The sequence below is a fragment of the Fusarium poae genome, chromosome 1 (genome assembly GCF_019609905.1).
Source record: "Fusarium poae strain DAOMC 252244 chromosome 1, whole genome shotgun sequence".
Lineage (NCBI taxonomy): Eukaryota > Fungi > Ascomycota > Sordariomycetes > Hypocreales > Nectriaceae > Fusarium > Fusarium poae.
In genome coordinates this window covers 10,202,382-10,218,714 of record NC_058399.1, presented here as the reverse complement: position 1 = coordinate 10,218,714, position 16,333 = coordinate 10,202,382, and the positions used below count along the sequence as shown (strand labels likewise).

General features: G+C 48.3%; 4 protein-coding genes across 4 annotated transcripts; 1 reads left to right on the top strand and 3 right to left on the bottom strand.

Moving 5' to 3' along the window:
* Positions 1 to 149: 149 nt before the first annotated feature.
* On the bottom strand, positions 150 to 1,357 carry FPOAC1_003286 (uncharacterized protein; the record flags this gene model as incomplete). The annotated part of the gene is made up of 3 exons (XM_044847855.1): positions 150 to 293; positions 346 to 788; positions 847 to 1,357. The coding sequence occupies 3 exons, from the start codon at positions 1,355 to 1,357 to the stop codon at positions 150 to 152; spliced, it is 1,098 nt and encodes a 365-aa protein (XP_044713771.1).
* Positions 1,358 to 2,459: 1,102 nt separating this feature from the next.
* Positions 2,460 to 3,131, top strand: FPOAC1_003285 (uncharacterized protein; the record flags this gene model as incomplete). The annotated part of the gene is made up of 1 exon (XM_044847854.1): positions 2,460 to 3,131. One exon carries the CDS (start codon positions 2,460 to 2,462, stop codon positions 3,129 to 3,131), a length of 672 nt encoding a protein of 223 aa, XP_044713770.1.
* A 449-nt stretch (positions 3,132 to 3,580) lies between these two features.
* Positions 3,581 to 4,920, bottom strand: FPOAC1_003284 (uncharacterized protein; the record flags this gene model as incomplete). Its single annotated transcript, XM_044847853.1, has 6 exons — positions 3,581 to 3,709; positions 3,767 to 4,229; positions 4,291 to 4,558; positions 4,609 to 4,688; positions 4,750 to 4,766; positions 4,825 to 4,920. 6 exons carry the CDS (start codon positions 4,918 to 4,920, stop codon positions 3,581 to 3,583), a joined length of 1,053 nt encoding a protein of 350 aa, XP_044713769.1.
* A 4,535-nt stretch (positions 4,921 to 9,455) lies between these two features.
* Positions 9,456 to 14,705, bottom strand: FPOAC1_003283 (uncharacterized protein; the record flags this gene model as incomplete). The annotated part of the gene is made up of 1 exon (XM_044847852.1): positions 9,456 to 14,705. The coding sequence occupies one exon, from the start codon at positions 14,703 to 14,705 to the stop codon at positions 9,456 to 9,458; it is 5,250 nt and encodes a 1,749-aa protein (XP_044713768.1).
* Positions 14,706 to 16,333: the final 1,628 nt, after the last annotated feature.

The following is a 16,333-nucleotide window of genomic DNA, read 5'->3' as shown; positions in this document are numbered from 1 at the left end:
TGAGATGCTTGCTTATACCAAAACAAACTCTTTCGAATGACGCCATCTTCATCCTCTACCCAAATCGTGCAGTTCTTATGATGCCGAGCTAGGTTCTATATGCTTTCACTGGAAGTTTAGTTTACTTTATACGTGACCACGATATTTCATTACACCACGACCGTAGTAGATCTTCTTCGAATCGCATCACGGAAACGATCCGCAAATGCTGCTGTTCCTCGGCAATCGCTTTCTTCCCGCTTCTCAAGGGCCTGTGGCAACCACTCGCTAATCTTTGTGATGCGGTTCTCATTCTATCTTCCGTCAGTTTGATTGATCTTCCCGTCATCATGAGGGGATGCTTACAGAAGGGTGAGTGCTCAACATCTCCGGCGCCTCTTGTCCACTAGCGTGCTGAAGAGCATCCATACGTTGCCAGAAGCCCAGAGCGGCCCTGGGATCATAGCATGCTTCAGCCATCATCATCAGTCCGATGTAGTCAGCCTCGCTCTCCTGCTTGCGTCCCATGGGGAGGTAGAAGAGAAGGTCTTGCAAGTAGTACCCTCCTACAACATTCCATAATCCAAATAGTGCAAGACCGGGAAGTGCTCCGGCAAGAAAGAATAGACTCCCTGCTGTCAAGTTTCCAACCCATGCAGCTGAAAGGCGTTCTGAAGCGTGGGATGCTGTGTTGTGTGCTATCTCATGACCGAGCACCGCAGCAAGGGCATCCTCACTTCGGCAGACGTTAATGATGCCACTATGCACAAAGACCTTACCTCCCGGAAGGACAAAAGCATTAGCTGTCCCTAATCCCAAAACTGTCAGCATTTTGTCTTTGGTCAGTCATGGTGAAGGACAGCATACGACTATCGGCTATCACGAAAATCTCCCAATTGAGATCCGTCATGCCGCTCACAGGAATCAGCCTCTTCATAACCCTCTTGACCAAAATCGTCCTCGGATCCCAATCTGACAAGAAATGCCCACCTTGCGCCCTAACCTGCTCAATGATCTGCGCAGCTGCCTTTGAATGCGCACGAGCAACCATAGCATCGGAAAGAAAATTGAACCGTCGTCGCCCCGTCACAGGCACCGTCTGAGAATTGTAAAAGTAAAAGCCAATGGCTGCGACGACTGTGGCGATGACTGTGATACGTGAATTGCGACTACTGCCTGCTTGTGTAAACCTGCGCGCAGCATTGTGAGAGACGAGCGGTCGCGCAGCTTGTAGACGCTCTTCTATATCCCCTCGTCCAGAATTCTGCTGAAGACGAGATCGGCATTGCGACAAGAGCCTTTGACGAGGGATAGAGAGTGTAGCAGTGCATGGTTGGAGGAGAATGGCGGGACGTCGGAACAGGCGAGGGGCAGACATTATCTGTGTCGGCGATCAGAACGATTTCAGTCGGTTTTCCTGGAAACCTGGTTGCTTCGCAGGCCTTCTGAAAAGCAAACAGGGCCAAAAGATCGGCGATTGAGCAGTTGCTTATGTCTGGTGATACTTTTTGGTGTTTTGGTTAGAATGGAACTAAAGCTCCATCGTTTGCGTCATGCTCGGGGCTTCTCCCCCGCTACCGGAAACTGTCAGGGACCGCGCTGAGACGGGTTTGCCCACTAAGGTTTAGGGCAACAGCAGTGGACAGATACGTACCTGTACGTAGTACAGACTCTACGAATTCAACCTCGATTACTTCTTATTCAGTCAACAATGAGAACTGTTTCAGGCCTGTTTACTCATGATCGAAATGGCTGGCTGTTGGATTCTCAGTTGCCTTTAGAATATCGCATGATTTATCGCCGAGATGTGTCACTGGTTCTTTCGGTTGATTCCGTGATAGTATCACCAACTTGACTTCTTCACGTGCTGTTTTCCCATTACGAGATCCAACAGTTGGCTATGGATGAACTGCTTGCTCATCACGCGATATCATCTTTTCACTGTTATTATATTCTGTATGACTCGGAATCTACAGACCTGGCCTGACCACCAAGCGATGGATCGATCACCTTCGACATCGGCAGCTCGCCCTAGAGCAAATCTTACATCATCTAATGGTCGTTGTCGTAATCAGAATCGGATAATATCATCATATTTAATTCTTCATCCTCTTTTCATTCGACTATCGCCAAGCTGGAGGTCAGACTCTAGCTTACACTATCCTTGCTTGTCAAACACAATACTAGCTTCTTTGAGCACCCTAAGACCCTTCATCACCAAAAGGGTATCGTTTCATGAGAATTCTTATCAAACACTTCACTTAATCACTCTTCCCGCAAGAGAATTGTATCATTCACTGTACGTCCTCAAATGTGTAAGCTCATGTTAGTGCTGCGCTTATCAATCACTCCTAGTCACATCCATCCAGGGGTATATAAGCATCTCGCACCATCTTCATCCGTCTCAAGCTTGGATAACCCTCTCCTCTCGCTGGCATCTCAAAGGCTTCTCATCCGGTAGCAAGACGATCAAAGTCAATATGGGTGACTTTATCGACAGCACGCTCGATTTGAGCACTATAAAACCCTCATTCTCACCATCATCCGAGCCCGAGAATCCTCGTTCCAGATCTCTTATCGAAGCACTTTCACTAGAGCTTCACATTGAAGGCGGCTACTTTCGCCAGACGGATGCAAACCCAGCAACCATCCCCTCAACCTACTCATCCGAGCCTCTTTCAGATCAGACAGTTGCTCTTACTGGCGGTACTCGTGAGGGATATAGTACCAATACACGACGTCTCTCAACCACAATCTTCTACCTTCTCACACCACGTCAGTCAAAGGGAAACTTCCATCGCAACCGTAGCCGAGTCATTCACACTCTGCATCGTGGAAGGGGCCGCTATGTTCTCGTTCATCCCGACGGCCGTATCGAGTCGTTTATTGTTGGAAACGCAGTTGAGCGAGGTGAGCGCCTGCAATGGATTGTCGAGGGTGACGTCTGGAAGGCAAGCTATCTGCTGCCCAATGAATCGAGCCCAAGCCATGAAACAAATGGACAAGAGACCGATGGTCTTCTAATATCAGAGACGGTGGTCCCTGGCTTCGAGTACGAAGACCACGCGTTTCTGACCCATCAAGGTATCAAGGAGTTACTGAAAGAGGAACAAGTCCGGGAACTAGAGTGGCTCGTGAGAAAATCCGAGTGAAATCAGCTATGGACTAGCCATCATGTCCACGGCATCTCCCTGACGAAATACTGATAGATTGCACGACATCTGAACACTCTGTGAAACGGCGAACACTTGCTGGTTGTGGTTACTAGTCCAAGCAGAGACCTGAGGTTCATTGTAACATGACCAACAGAATTCACAACAGCGAGAGTCATCGGTTAGCTTCCAGCTGGGTTCATGTAAATAAATGCGAACACAATATATTATTCTAGTCATATGCATCGTTTCCACATTATATTTGGGTATCATGGGTATGTAATCGCCAAGCCAAACTCCAATACCCGTTGGGACACTCTTCGCATCCCATTGTTTCGGCCGGGTTGATGATGAGCTTGATATGCCCCAATTGTCGATTGGTCCCGCTTCCTTGACATTATAGTTTTATCCAAGCGAGAAGCATGTATGATTCCGAACTCCTTTTTCCTTCATGTGAACGGCACTGTTGGGGCGTATATTTCCCCGGGGAAAGGCTTTCGTCCGATTACAACGTGTATTGGTATATAGGCGTGGATTCGGGTGTCAATGATTTCTCGCCTGACATCAACCAGCGAAACCTGAGAGACAGCTTGTAAGTTGTGGGTATGGACCGGGATGCACCGTTAAGAACTTACCTCGATCTGCGCTGGTGTCCTCTCATAGACACGATTGAACAGAGCAAAAGAGAAACCACTGAGTCCCATTAGGAAATTTCTTTCCCACATTCGACCGAGCTCTTTCAGACGCTCATCCTTGGGCCAGCCGTTCATGGGCATTTTGAAAATGCGCACTTGGACATCAACAAAACCCGCCTTGACATATGCATCACGAAGATTCGCAGCTACATTTGTCGGTCTACCCATCAATCCCGCAGCTTCGTTGAGTTCTCGAAACCATGTTGCAAAGTGGCCGTCTGGGTTGAGAGTTCCGTCATCACACATGACACCAGCATCATACTCTTGTGACTCGAACCAACCACCTGGTCTCAGAGTTTCAAAAGCCTGGTCCGCAATCTGCTCCTTAAAGTTAGACCAGCAACCAGAGGTAACTCGTGTATGGATGTAATCGAAAGGCTGCGAGTAGTCCCAGGGCTCAGAGCTGGAAGGTAAATAGTCAGTTATGATACCGGGAGTGGTAGTTTAGAGTGTAAAGCACATACGAGTCTTCAACGAAAAAGTTGACATTTGGTGGTACGTTTCGAGGCTGTATTGGCGAAAGGTCGGTGGCAATAACTTCTGAATGCGGAAATAAGTCTCCCATCTTGATGGCCCAGTCGCCGGTTCCAGTCGCTATATCCAGTATATTCATGGGCGGGGTTCTTTCTGACAGCGGCGCAAAGAAGAGACGTCCACCGAACAGCTTCACCAGGGCCTCATTTTGTAATTCTAGACGTTCGCGTTCAAGTTCATCATTGGGAAATGCGTATGCTGTAAAGTATCAGTGCACTGATACTGAAGTATGGGTTGCTCGAGCTTACAACCAGCCCGGTAGGCATGATAGGTGCGACCGAATTCTTCGGGAAAATTCTGCACGCTGTCTGTCAGAGACTCTGAGTCTCTTATTATTCTTATTAGCTGGATTTGATGCGATAATCGCCAAGCAGAAGTCTATAACCTACATGTTCTGTGCATCAGGCTACGAGAACTGTTAGCAAGTCTTCCTTAAAAAAAACAGTGAAAACAGCGTAACATACATCTGGTTCAATGAAACTATTTCCTCCGGAATTGGAAGCCGAACAGTTGAAAGTGAACTGGAAGTGGTTGAGGCTGGGAGGTGATGAGGCCGGCATGCTCTCTTTGTTATGTGACTGGGTAGGTTGTCTACTCATAATGGCATGAGCCATGAGACGGTTGTTGTTATAAGCGTAGACGGAAACGATGTGATAAAAAGGACTGAAGCATCCGACAACCGCAGGAAGCAGTTCTGCGCCGGAATTATTTGAAGAAGTAACACAATCTCACACTGGAGCGAGTAATGGTACCTGTCGAACTAAGACCAGAGAGAGAATGCTGAGACGATGATGGTGGCGAACGACCCACACGCTGACTTGAGTATCGAAGAAGTACCAGTCGAAAGGAACTCGAGAGACTTTGTAAATTATAATGAGAGTCTAGGATCAAAAGGATTTGTTTGTTATACAAAAGTAAGATCCAGGTATAACGGAGTTGGGTGTAGTGTTGGGTAGTGAACAGAACAGACGGAATAAAAGAAGGCGCTGCTGTCGACTGTGTTGCTGCGAATGCAAATACAATGAGGGGAATATGGAGATTTAAACGTCTTTGGCAGGATCGCCTAAAGCGGCATCCAGGATAGTTTAGTAGTCGCGAGGTAGAGAGTAAAACAGAAGCTAGAATGGAAGACGGGAAAATACAAGCTAGATATGAAAATGGAGAAGGGCGAGAAGCTTGAATAGAATCCCCGCTCTCTTTTGGAAACACCACCAGAAAGGGAGGCAGACCCAGAATACCGCAGGAAGGGAAAGGAAAGGAAAGGGACCCAGACACTTGGTGCGACCAGGCTCGAGAAGTGGATGCGGTCAGGATTGGGGACCAAGGGCAGGACGAGAGCAGCAGCAGCTTGGCTAGCCCAAAGCAAAGCGACGAGGAGCAAAGGGACCCAGCAGCTTGGGACGGGTATCTAGCTCTCGGGTTGCTTGGCAAAGCCACAAAGCCCTACCAAAAGAGAACTGCAAGTGGAACAGGCGCTTGTTGGTGAGTGATGTGGCATTAGATTGGTACGGGAGGGTATTGGGTGTGTCGACTACCCCAGTCTAGAGCGGCCGGAACAAGAGGCGACCCATTCAGTCGGGAATAGCTGTGATGCTGGGACCCTAGAGTAGCACGACGACACCAAATTAGCAATAAGGGTTTCACACCCCCACCATAAAAAGGAATTCCGGGAGTCTGTGCCTCGACATCAAAGCACTTGTCAACAGGTGTAGGTACATACTGCACGTACAGTAGCATACTATGTATGTATGTTGAGCTGCGAGGTGGAAATAGATGTCGAGGTCGGGGTACTAGGGAGATGTTGTGGCTTTCCACTAGCCAGAGACAAACACGCATACACGATTTCCTGGATAGAGCCCGACTAAGTAGATAGCCCGTCTCGCTTGACGATTTGTAGCAATGAGGAAGCAAGTCTGAGCAAACAAAAACAACGTCTGGCGGTTACTATAGCTTTCTTTGTGTTGGTGCTGTATCGAATTATGCAAACTGGCAGGTCATTGGACACGGCAGTTCTTTTTGAGCTGCATAGGGAATCCATCCGCAGTCAAGGGGTTGGAGATAATTCCCGTTCATTCAACGGGGGGGCCTTTGAATGGTCCCGGTTGCGTGGGTGGGCTAAAGAACCAAACCTGACAACTGGGATCAAAAACCGGTGGCCTGGGTCGGACAAAGTTCAAGCGCGTGCAACCAACTGGTGCCAATCCAATCCAACCCAACCGACTTTCCGACGGCTTGGGAATGATGATCCGTGCTCTTGGGAAAGTGTGTGAATATCCCGGCACTTGGCCTCTCTTCCCTGGAAGAACTTTTGTTGGTCGTTTTGTTATTTCGGTCGTGTCGTAAGCGGAATTGACAAAACAAAGCAAAGACGGTTTGGAAGCACTATCCTTGATAACCGGCGGCTAACGTGGTGGCTCCCGGGAGATTGCGCCGTGAGGCTTTGGCCACGTCAACGCCGAAGAATTGACTTGCATTTGCAGGCACCATGTGACGTTATTAGAACCGGACATGACATGACAGCGCGTTGATGGGGTTGAGGATGTAAGGGAGAGAGAGAGGTGGTGAATAGGAGGAGATTAGTAATGGGGATGCAAGCCTTCTTTCAACCTGTATCAGAGGGAAGGTACAACACGACACGGTGAATCCACCAACTGAGGTAGGTACCGAGACAAACAGACAGGCAGTCAAACAAGCATACACCTTGACATTATTTGCTTGTAATATCCGACATACGGTAAAATCCAAACAATACCTAGGTATTCAGTTCCTAAAAATACTAAAGTATAACTAAAAGAAAAATTTTTAAAAAAAAGGTCAAGATGACAACTTGTTGTAACGATAATGATGGTGATCAGTCAGAGACACCAAGAAAGAGAGTCTATAGACAGGCTACTAGGTATGCTCTGAAACACGCCTAGTTAAAGTCTCTTCTTACTATCATTCTAACTAAAGAGTAAAACATTTGTAATTGTTATCCTCATCCATCTGGACTAAAATGTTACGTACAGACAATACAATTCCTCAGCCCTTCTTGAGTCTTGTCTAGCTCTCACGCCCCCGAGTCATGTAATTAAAGTTGTCTTCAAATCTGAAACAAAGACAAACTCAATCTTTCTCTGCCATAGTAATACATATATACATATGTGTAGACTAACGTTAAATCCATTAGCAATGCAAATAACGATAAGAAACTACTGACGCACCTCAGTCTTCTAGGGCTTCAGCTACAGATACTATAATCGCCACGTTTCATATCAACTCTAGGTAGCTGCAGGACTTGACGTAAAGCCTATAAGCCTCAAAGGCTCAAAGCAAACTCAATGCATGTTTCGACGTAATTTCACAGGTCACTGAACTGCCCTTCACCGCATCCGTCAGTCACTTACCGTAGTTTAAATTAGTCCCCCTCCATTCCTGTCATGCCAAACCTTCCTGGTCCTTGACAGGTAGACTAGCACGGGAGATGCGCTTCTGCCGATCCCTCGGGGCCTGCTTTCTATAGTATCCGTAGGTCTATGCCCTCTGTTGACCGAACCGGCAGAGTCCCCCGGGTCTGTATGTCCCACTGTGCTGGGCCTCATTGTAACGGCACTAGAAAATGGACGACGGTGAACAGGCTGTATGTTAATTCGTGCGCTTTGCAACTTTGATTTACCCGGGCGAGACTCCAGAGTGGAAACTCAAAAAGAGTAGGCCGATAAAGGGAATAGTATGATGTATCAACCGGTCTAGTTGGATCTTAAATACTCGGTCCCATCGTAGCAGTCAACTAAACTTCCATGGCGTTGATCGGTTCCGGGAATTCGGTCTGTCACTCTGCGTTATCCTCAACAACACCAATGATCAGGCAAGCATGTCCGAACCGCCACATTGGGCTTGTTATTAGCTGCTACTAGCGAGGTCTTGATCAAAAAGCAAAAACTGGCAAGTCGGCAAGCCTTTGAAACTTGACCGAAGCCAAGGGACACGTCACATTCATCTCTCACCGTGAACAAGATTTCGGATCTGCAGTATCCGTATTCGTGCCTCTTCACCTGCACTTCAATCACAAGACATGTCTCCATATTCTACGGATCCGAGTGCTCGGAGACAAGTGAAAACTCGATGTTGGTGAAGCACTGAGGCAGCTGGCAAGTCACAACGAACGAAGCCCCAGTCCTTGCTGCTGCTGCAGCTTCATACGTCAACTGACAAACATGAGATTCATCTGGTCAAACAGAAACCCCTCATTTGCTACATCCATTCTTTCCAGGTGATTTGAATTGCTCCCAGTCTTAGCATCTAAACCCCATTCTGCAAAACCTGGTACACAACCTGACATTGTCTGACCTCAAAAGTTCCCCCGTCTCCAGGGCGTACGAGCCAAAAAAGACTTCACAAAAGTAACCTAACATTTCCGTGCTTTTTCCATCCCTGGGCATCATGCCAAGTCCAAGACCTTCGTAGAGCCTTATTGGATGCAGGGGGCTCGGCTGATATGTTCTGTTCCAATTCATGCGAGACACTTGGGCCAGTTTATGCAGCGCTGCGACTGAGTGACCAACAAACAGTAGCAGCTGCAGCAGTGTTACTGAAAAAAGGCATCTCTGTCCCCAAAAAACAACATCGCTTGCGCAGCTCTGAACTTTTGTGATATGCATGTTTCACTACATGCTACGCGGTGCTATCATGCTGTGCTGCAGTGTCACACAAGCTCTGCGACTTGCAGCTGAGAAGCATGTGCTTGTGACCCAACCGAGTACTTGTTCTTTGGAGTAAGGAACAACATATCCGTAGACTCTCCAAAATAATTGTTAAGCGATATAGTCTCGGAAAAGAACCCTGCTTTGCTTGACCTATACTGAGGGGAAAGAGTACGCACAAATACTATCATGCATACTTTGCACAAATGCTCCATTGATTCTCATTGACTCTTTTATCTAAGATATATCCAAACTTCAAACTAAGCAAATCTACATAGTCGATGTGCCCTCTTACTCCTGTAGGGGGTATAAGTCATCTCATCTAATTCACCATTAAATAGTTACAAAGAAAATCATATTCCCCAAAGAGAGGAAATCGCAAGTCATTACTCTCATAACAGGCCCATCCTCCTCTAGAAATCGCTACCCGGATACGGGCTGGCTATCCCGCTTCCAGGGATACTGTCGTTGCCTGAGAGATAGGTCTGGTCGATTCGGAAGATCCAGTCCATCTTATCCCGTTCGCTCCTTGCCGCGAAGAGCCAGGTATTGTCTGTTCCGTAAATGGCAAATACTGCCGATTGCATACGGTCTGGAAGACGCTGAAGGCCAGAGCCTCCTGCCGAGGCATTACCTCCACTGCCTGTCCAAATGGTAGATATGACGCGACCCGATCCAGTTCGTCGATGTCCTGGTGTAAAGTCGGGTCCTTCCTGACCGTTCTGAGCCCCAGAGTCAGCAGGCCCTTGGAGCAAGCCCATCACCCCGGGTTGACTATCAATGCGAGAGTTTCGCAGACTTATCAGTCCAACCTCATCGCCATCGGTAGCAGAATGCAGATGAAGATATGGTCGTCTTAACTCGACAAATCGCTTGACCCATCGGGTTGAGTCACTGTTGGGAATCATCAAATATCCGCCTTTCAGAACCTTGGGGTTCTTGGGTACTCTAATGACTGTTGCGACAAGTGTAGGCTGCGCGGGGGCATCAGTCGTCAGTCCATCTTCGGGCGGTGCCATATTTGTCAAGCTAAGAATCTTGTCCGAAGGATCGGGGTACTTCTTCCAAAGCTTGAGGCACTTTGTCAAAAGATCTGTTTGTTCTTCGTCATATTCCGGCTTTGGTGGTGGTGACGGCAGTTCCTCAACCTGAACGGTTTCATCCTCTTCTGCATTTGTAGCATCTGATTTCTCTGATGCCACTTCTTCTGCATCATTTTCCTGAAATTGTCCCTCCAGTCCTTCCGTCTCTGGCACATCTGACTCTTCCTGCTCAGCAGCATCGATTTCAGGTTGTGCTTCTTCCTGTTGCTCTGTTTCTGTTTCTGTTTCAGACCCACCTGCCTCGAGCTCTAGCGTTTCCTCAGAGTGCTGAGCTTGAGGCGCGTCTGTAGGCTGTTCCTCGTCGTCAAGCAAAGTTTGCGAGTTTTCTGGCGTGTCATTGAGCAGATCGTCATCACTGGGAATAATTGGCTTCAGCTCTGGGGAAGGTTCGGGAGAAGATTCCTTCTTTTCTGACGTCGTACTGGCTGCATCCAAGCCCAGTTTGGCCAGAACAGCTTCGGTGACTTCCATGGCCGCAGCACGCTTTTTCTTCTTGCGGGCCATGAGAAAGTCGCTAACCAAAGATACGCCGCGTGGTGTCCAACTTGTCAGGTTCTCTTCTCCCTTCACATAATCGTGCTGACTATTCAGCCGCCACAAGTCCCCAACCTTCTTGACAGGAGCTGGGCGCATGGCGAGAGTAAAAATACCAGTTGAAGAACGCACAAAACGGACGTTTTGCCACAATGCCGAGAACATCGAGGTCTGGCGCACATATGATCTTGATAAAATTTGCACGCAAACCTTTTGCGAGAACTTCATTGGCTCGGCCAATTTCTCAGAGCTAATCTCCCAGGAGATAGTCATTTGGACTCGATACTTGTCCTGCGTCACTCGGTCAAGGAGTAGCGAGTTGTGTAAACTAGAGTCCCACTGGGCATATATCGTCAGGCTTTTGGTGCCGTTGGCATTATCACGGAAAATTGGGCTTTGTGACAGCTTCAAAGAGATATCAGGCTCAGTAGCTCCCATGTCAGGTGTTTTGCCCGCAGAGTCAACAAGTCGGACCTTGCCTACGCGAACGGCAGTAACGCCATCCCATGGAAGAGCATCGCCAGAGCTGTGAGAAATATTGATACCAATCCTTCTTTGCAGGCCTTGGTGAAGCTGGTAGGTCCCAGTATCAAGCTCGCTAGTCTGTGTTACCTCCACCGGGCCGTACTCGCCATTCTCATTCAGCTCCATGATCTGGATCCGAGAAAGCAAATCGTGTTTTTCTTGGGTGAAGAACTGCGATTCATTGATCCGTGACGCTTTGGCTTTGTCTTCCCTGATAGGCACAGCATCTCTCATATCGTCCCAACTAAGCAACTTATCGAGATGCATTGTTGATACCTTTGCGAAGATGGCGACTCTCAATGTGACGTCTTTGGGAGCAAACAAAGGAATGCTCATACTATGAACACTCTCAAATCGTATTGGCCCCTCGTCAAAGTCTTTGATCATTTGAGTTGTGGTGATGCCATCTTCTTCAGAAATGCCAGGAATGAAGAGTTGTGCGTGGACTTCAGTCCCTTCTCGTTCAGCGAAACCCACAAGTTCGTGCATGACAACATTGAACTTGACGGTGTTGGTCGGTGCCCGAGCATGCGATGGCTCAAGTGAAAGCTTGATGATGCCAACGACATGGGATGTATAAGGTGAGAGTACATCTAACGTGGAATCCTGAACCCGACACTCAAAGACAGCCTTCAGCGGCACGTCGACCTCACCCACTAGCGTATAGGATGGCATGCAGTTCTCGATGAACGGGTTATCGAGACTAAGGTGCTGTGCGTATTCTGGTTGATCGAGATATTGGTGCATTTGCCGCATCTGCCGCACGCGGTCGTGTAGTTTTTCCAAACTCCATAGATGAACCACGCTATGCTTGAAATCGACGACTCGCACGCCAATACACGGCTTATGGGCTTCCTCCAAAGCAACATCATCACCCTCGCCTGTAAGACCGTTGAGTACCATATCATAGGAGGAGCACAAGATGTGGCCAACATCTACAGCTGCGAACTGGAAAACGACGTGCTCGTCAAGTTCGTGACTCATCACCTGGGCTTCCTTGAGAATGGATGCGTTTTGTAGTACCGCTTCAGCCATCTTGACAAAGTGCCGACCTCTCCAGGCCTTGATGATCCTCTTGGCCGTCTCAATTTCTTCATCAGAAAGAGTTGGGCTCTTCTTGGGCATTTTCAAAGGATCCATCTTCTCCATCTTTTCCTCGAATTGCTTCCGCTGCTGGTTAAGCTGTTTCTGCATATCCTCTTTCAACTCTTGCAACGCAGCCTCCATTTTAACCTTTTCTTGTTTAATCTCTTCGATCTCAACGTTGGCAGCCTCGGCACTCTTGAGTTGTTCTTGATATTCCTCTTTCTGCTTCTCCAACTTGTTTTGAAGCTCTTCTCGAACCTCTCTTAGCCTGTCATCCGGCTCGCCTTGTTTCGGAGTTGAGGGCATGGTCAAGGCTGTGTCCAACGAGAAGTTGTCCATTGTTCCGTTTGATAGATACTTTTCCCTTATCGGATAAGAGGAGTCTGAGTCGTCTCCGTCTTCACGTACGTTGACTCGTTCAGCTCTAGCCTTTTGCACATCCTCAAACAGAGCATTCAGCTCTTCATCGCTCAGACTGGTCAAGTTCTGGTCAGAGCCCAAGATTGCTCCAGCTGCCTCACGTCTTGCAAGCGACCAATCCGACTCACGGCCGTTACGTTGGAATATCGAAGGCGTTTCTGGTCTAGAGATGTCGCCAAATTCGGATACTCTGCTGAACGATCTTTCGTGGCCTGGACGAGGGCTCGGTGAAGGTGAGCCCCGGTCAAGCGCTTGGAGTTGGCTGGCAGTTATTGAGTGGCGAAGCAAGCTCTGTGGTCTCTCTGGTACCTCAGCCCGTTCTGCCCTTGCTTCCATAGGATGGTTGAATCGGAAGATATGGAAATCACCAAGAATAACACGGTAACCAGAGTGTAGTTGCGATGGTTCAGTGATGCGCTTTCCGTTGATCATGACTGAAGCGCCCTCGCTTGGTGTAAGGGTTACCGTTCCATCCGGTGCATTTTCAAAAGAACAATGATCGTGCAGGATTCTGGAACCGTTGAGTCGGATGTTCGCTTGATGATCGGCGTTTGTGTCAACGTTGCCAACTGTCGTGGTACCAGGCTTGAGGTTGTAGACCAAACATTCTGCGAGAAGCGGATCGTCTGACAAGTTGACCAAATGGGGCATTTTCTTTGGAGTGTGCAACCCCACGAAACCCTTCTCAATACTGACACCAAGTTCCTCAAGGGCTGCTTCACGTTCCTTGTGGATTTCTTCAGTTTTCAACAGCTTCTCTTCCCACGTCTGGTTCAAATCCGTCAACAGCTTCTCACTCTGGCTCAACTGCTCTGCGATCTCTGCCTTCGAAACCTTCTTCAGAACGCCGTCGGGGCCAGTGATGCTGACCATCTGTTGATCCAGAGGCGTGCCTTCGGCGTAGGTCTCTCCTGCGACCACAGCTCCTCCGCCTCCTCCAAGTTTTCCTCGTAATAACGATAGCTCCTCCTTCAACTCTCTGATCATACGGGCGTTGGCATCTTCGTTGACCACGGCGTGGTTCTTGATTCGCTTCGCAGAATCGGCATATCGAAGAGTACTGAGTGTTTCGTCAAAATTGATATCGGCAGGACTGACAGCAGCAATCATTGCCGTCATACTGTTACCACCCAAGGAGTCCTTTAGCAACCACGTCAAGACACTGTCTCGGTACGGGACTTGTCCAGAGCCTTTTTTCTTCTTGCCAGGTGTAGACAGATCGGCCAATGCTGCAATAACACGACCCAATGTTGACAGCGATCGGTTAATTTCAGCACCTTCTTTCAATCGTGCACCAGTCGCACCAGTAGAGTTCGCTCGTTCAGAACCTGCCAAATCGACCAGGCTGATTTTCGCGACCTTTTCCAATGCCATTTTCGTGTCGGTGTCGATCTTCTTCTGGGTCAACATGAGGGTGAAGACAGCGTGACTTCGACTCGAGGTCTGGTTCATGTTGGTCGCGGCAACGGTTCGGGCCTTGTTTCCTTCATCCATGAGATGTTCAATCTCATTGAATCCATTGACTGCAAGCTTGGCGAGATCTTCGACGTAGGGACCAGTAGAAGGATGCTCTCGGACCTTGAGGTTGCCTTTGGTCGATGGGTTGAGCAGATCGCGTACACGTTCATTATAGATTTCCAGGTAGGACACTTCAACCGTGCACTTGGTTTTGCCATCCTTTTGAATATCATCAATCCTCTTGAAAATTTCCTGACAAATCATAGGAACAATACCAATTTCCTTTCCATAACCCATCATAGAGTAAGACTTTCCGGAACCTGTCTGACCATAGGCAAAGATACAGTTGTTGTATCCTTCAAAGGCATTGTCGAGAAGAGGTTGTCCCAGATCGTCGAATAGGTTGGATTGGCCGGCATAATTCGGATCGTCTTTATTGAATGACCAGTAGGAGCGATCAAAGGCAAAAGCCTTTGGTCCTGAATCTTTCACTCCTTTTCCTTCGGGTGCGGTAATCACCGTCTGGTTCCCTTTCATTTCGACAATACATTGTGCATTTCTTTCGATTTCTGCGCTACTTCAGTACCGCTCTTCATCGTCGCTTTTAATCATGCGCAGAACGCTTACCTCTGCTGTTAAAGGGTCGACATCTCACCACCACCTTAATATTTCCTCCACCGGCGGGCGGCATGATTGCAGATTTGTCCAGGGGACCCGAGCCGGTCCCCTCTAGACAAGAGCTTGTTTGTTGAAGATGCGCGGGGTTCGGAGGGGATCGGAGCTACTCTCAATGGAGAGACAGATATATCGGAAGCGTATATTTTATAGAAACGGCATGCGTATCCACGACGTAGTCTCCGTCCGGAGGCTCAGCGCATTGTCTCGTCGCTCGTTGGGATCGCTTTTGTAAGGGGGGTTGACCGACCGACCGGCCCTTGGAGCACGGCTCAAGGTACGTATCCAGAAATGACGACACAGTGTCGGTCTCGCGTAAGTATCGTTAGGTGATCAAGGGTTCCGACAAAGGTTCGCGTTGGAGGTATTTGACAGTGAAGTCGCCGTATCAAAGATGAGCTACGAGAATCCTCAACGATTGTCCGAATGGTTGCTTGTCAACAAATTTGGTGGGCGCGATCGCGCATCCTCCTTCCTGCAGTTGGCTTGAGTCCCGTGCTTTGATTGGCAGGTGATTCTGGAGCAGGGGATCTGGGGTCGACGGGAAGCCTGGAGTAGAGTTCACGTGCAAATAACCGTTAATTAACTCGTTGCCGAACATTAACCGCAATCCTACCATTCATGCCATTAACTTCAAAGCAAATTAATGTCTAAAACAACGTATCGGCGTGAGCCAACTTCTCACAAACTCGACAAAACCCAAATGTCAACGGCTAACGGTTAAATTAACACGACCGCCATTCTATGGCATTGCCTCCCCGTTTCTATCCCTGTGCAACAGTTTCAACAAGTCGTTAAAATATTAAAAAAACTCAAGCTTCCAATGATCAGAACCATTAGCTTTACACTGACTGCTTATAACCACAGATTTGTTTAAATCATGCCACCTATTGTTTACAAATAATGTGCAGCGTCTGGTATAGTGAGAAAAGTATTGAGTATTGCAGAGTCGTGCCTGCAGGGCACTAAAGCAAGACTGGATCCTTTACACGTGCCCCTGTACTATTCGAACGATCTACCCGAGCGAAGGGTTTGAACTTATGTCTCGCAGCTGTCTTATTAGCTGGCATGTGGCTCCAGATATTCCAAGTTGTGAAACCTGCCCGCGTCGTTTAACTTTTCGAGACTGCAGTCCACGGGTTAGGGATGAAAGTTAGGATCTGCCTCACTTACAAGATTCCACAAACCTCTCTAGCTGTCTTGAGCTACTTACTCAATACGCTCACCGAGACGAACTCGCAATCTGTATGACGAGGTTGGAGGGAATAAACTCGAGACATACGGGCCAGTGCAACCACAATTGTTCTTCACTTGCTCTTCCGAAACAGGGCGTGCCGTTCACAAAACCTGCCTCAACAGTACTCCCGCTTTCGACAATCATTCTCTGATGAGGCTGCACTGTGGGCTGTTGGCTCTACGAGCGTATCCTGTAACGTGAATCGTCGCCAATCCTTCAAGCTCCAAAGGTTCATGGCTGTAACTGCGCCCAA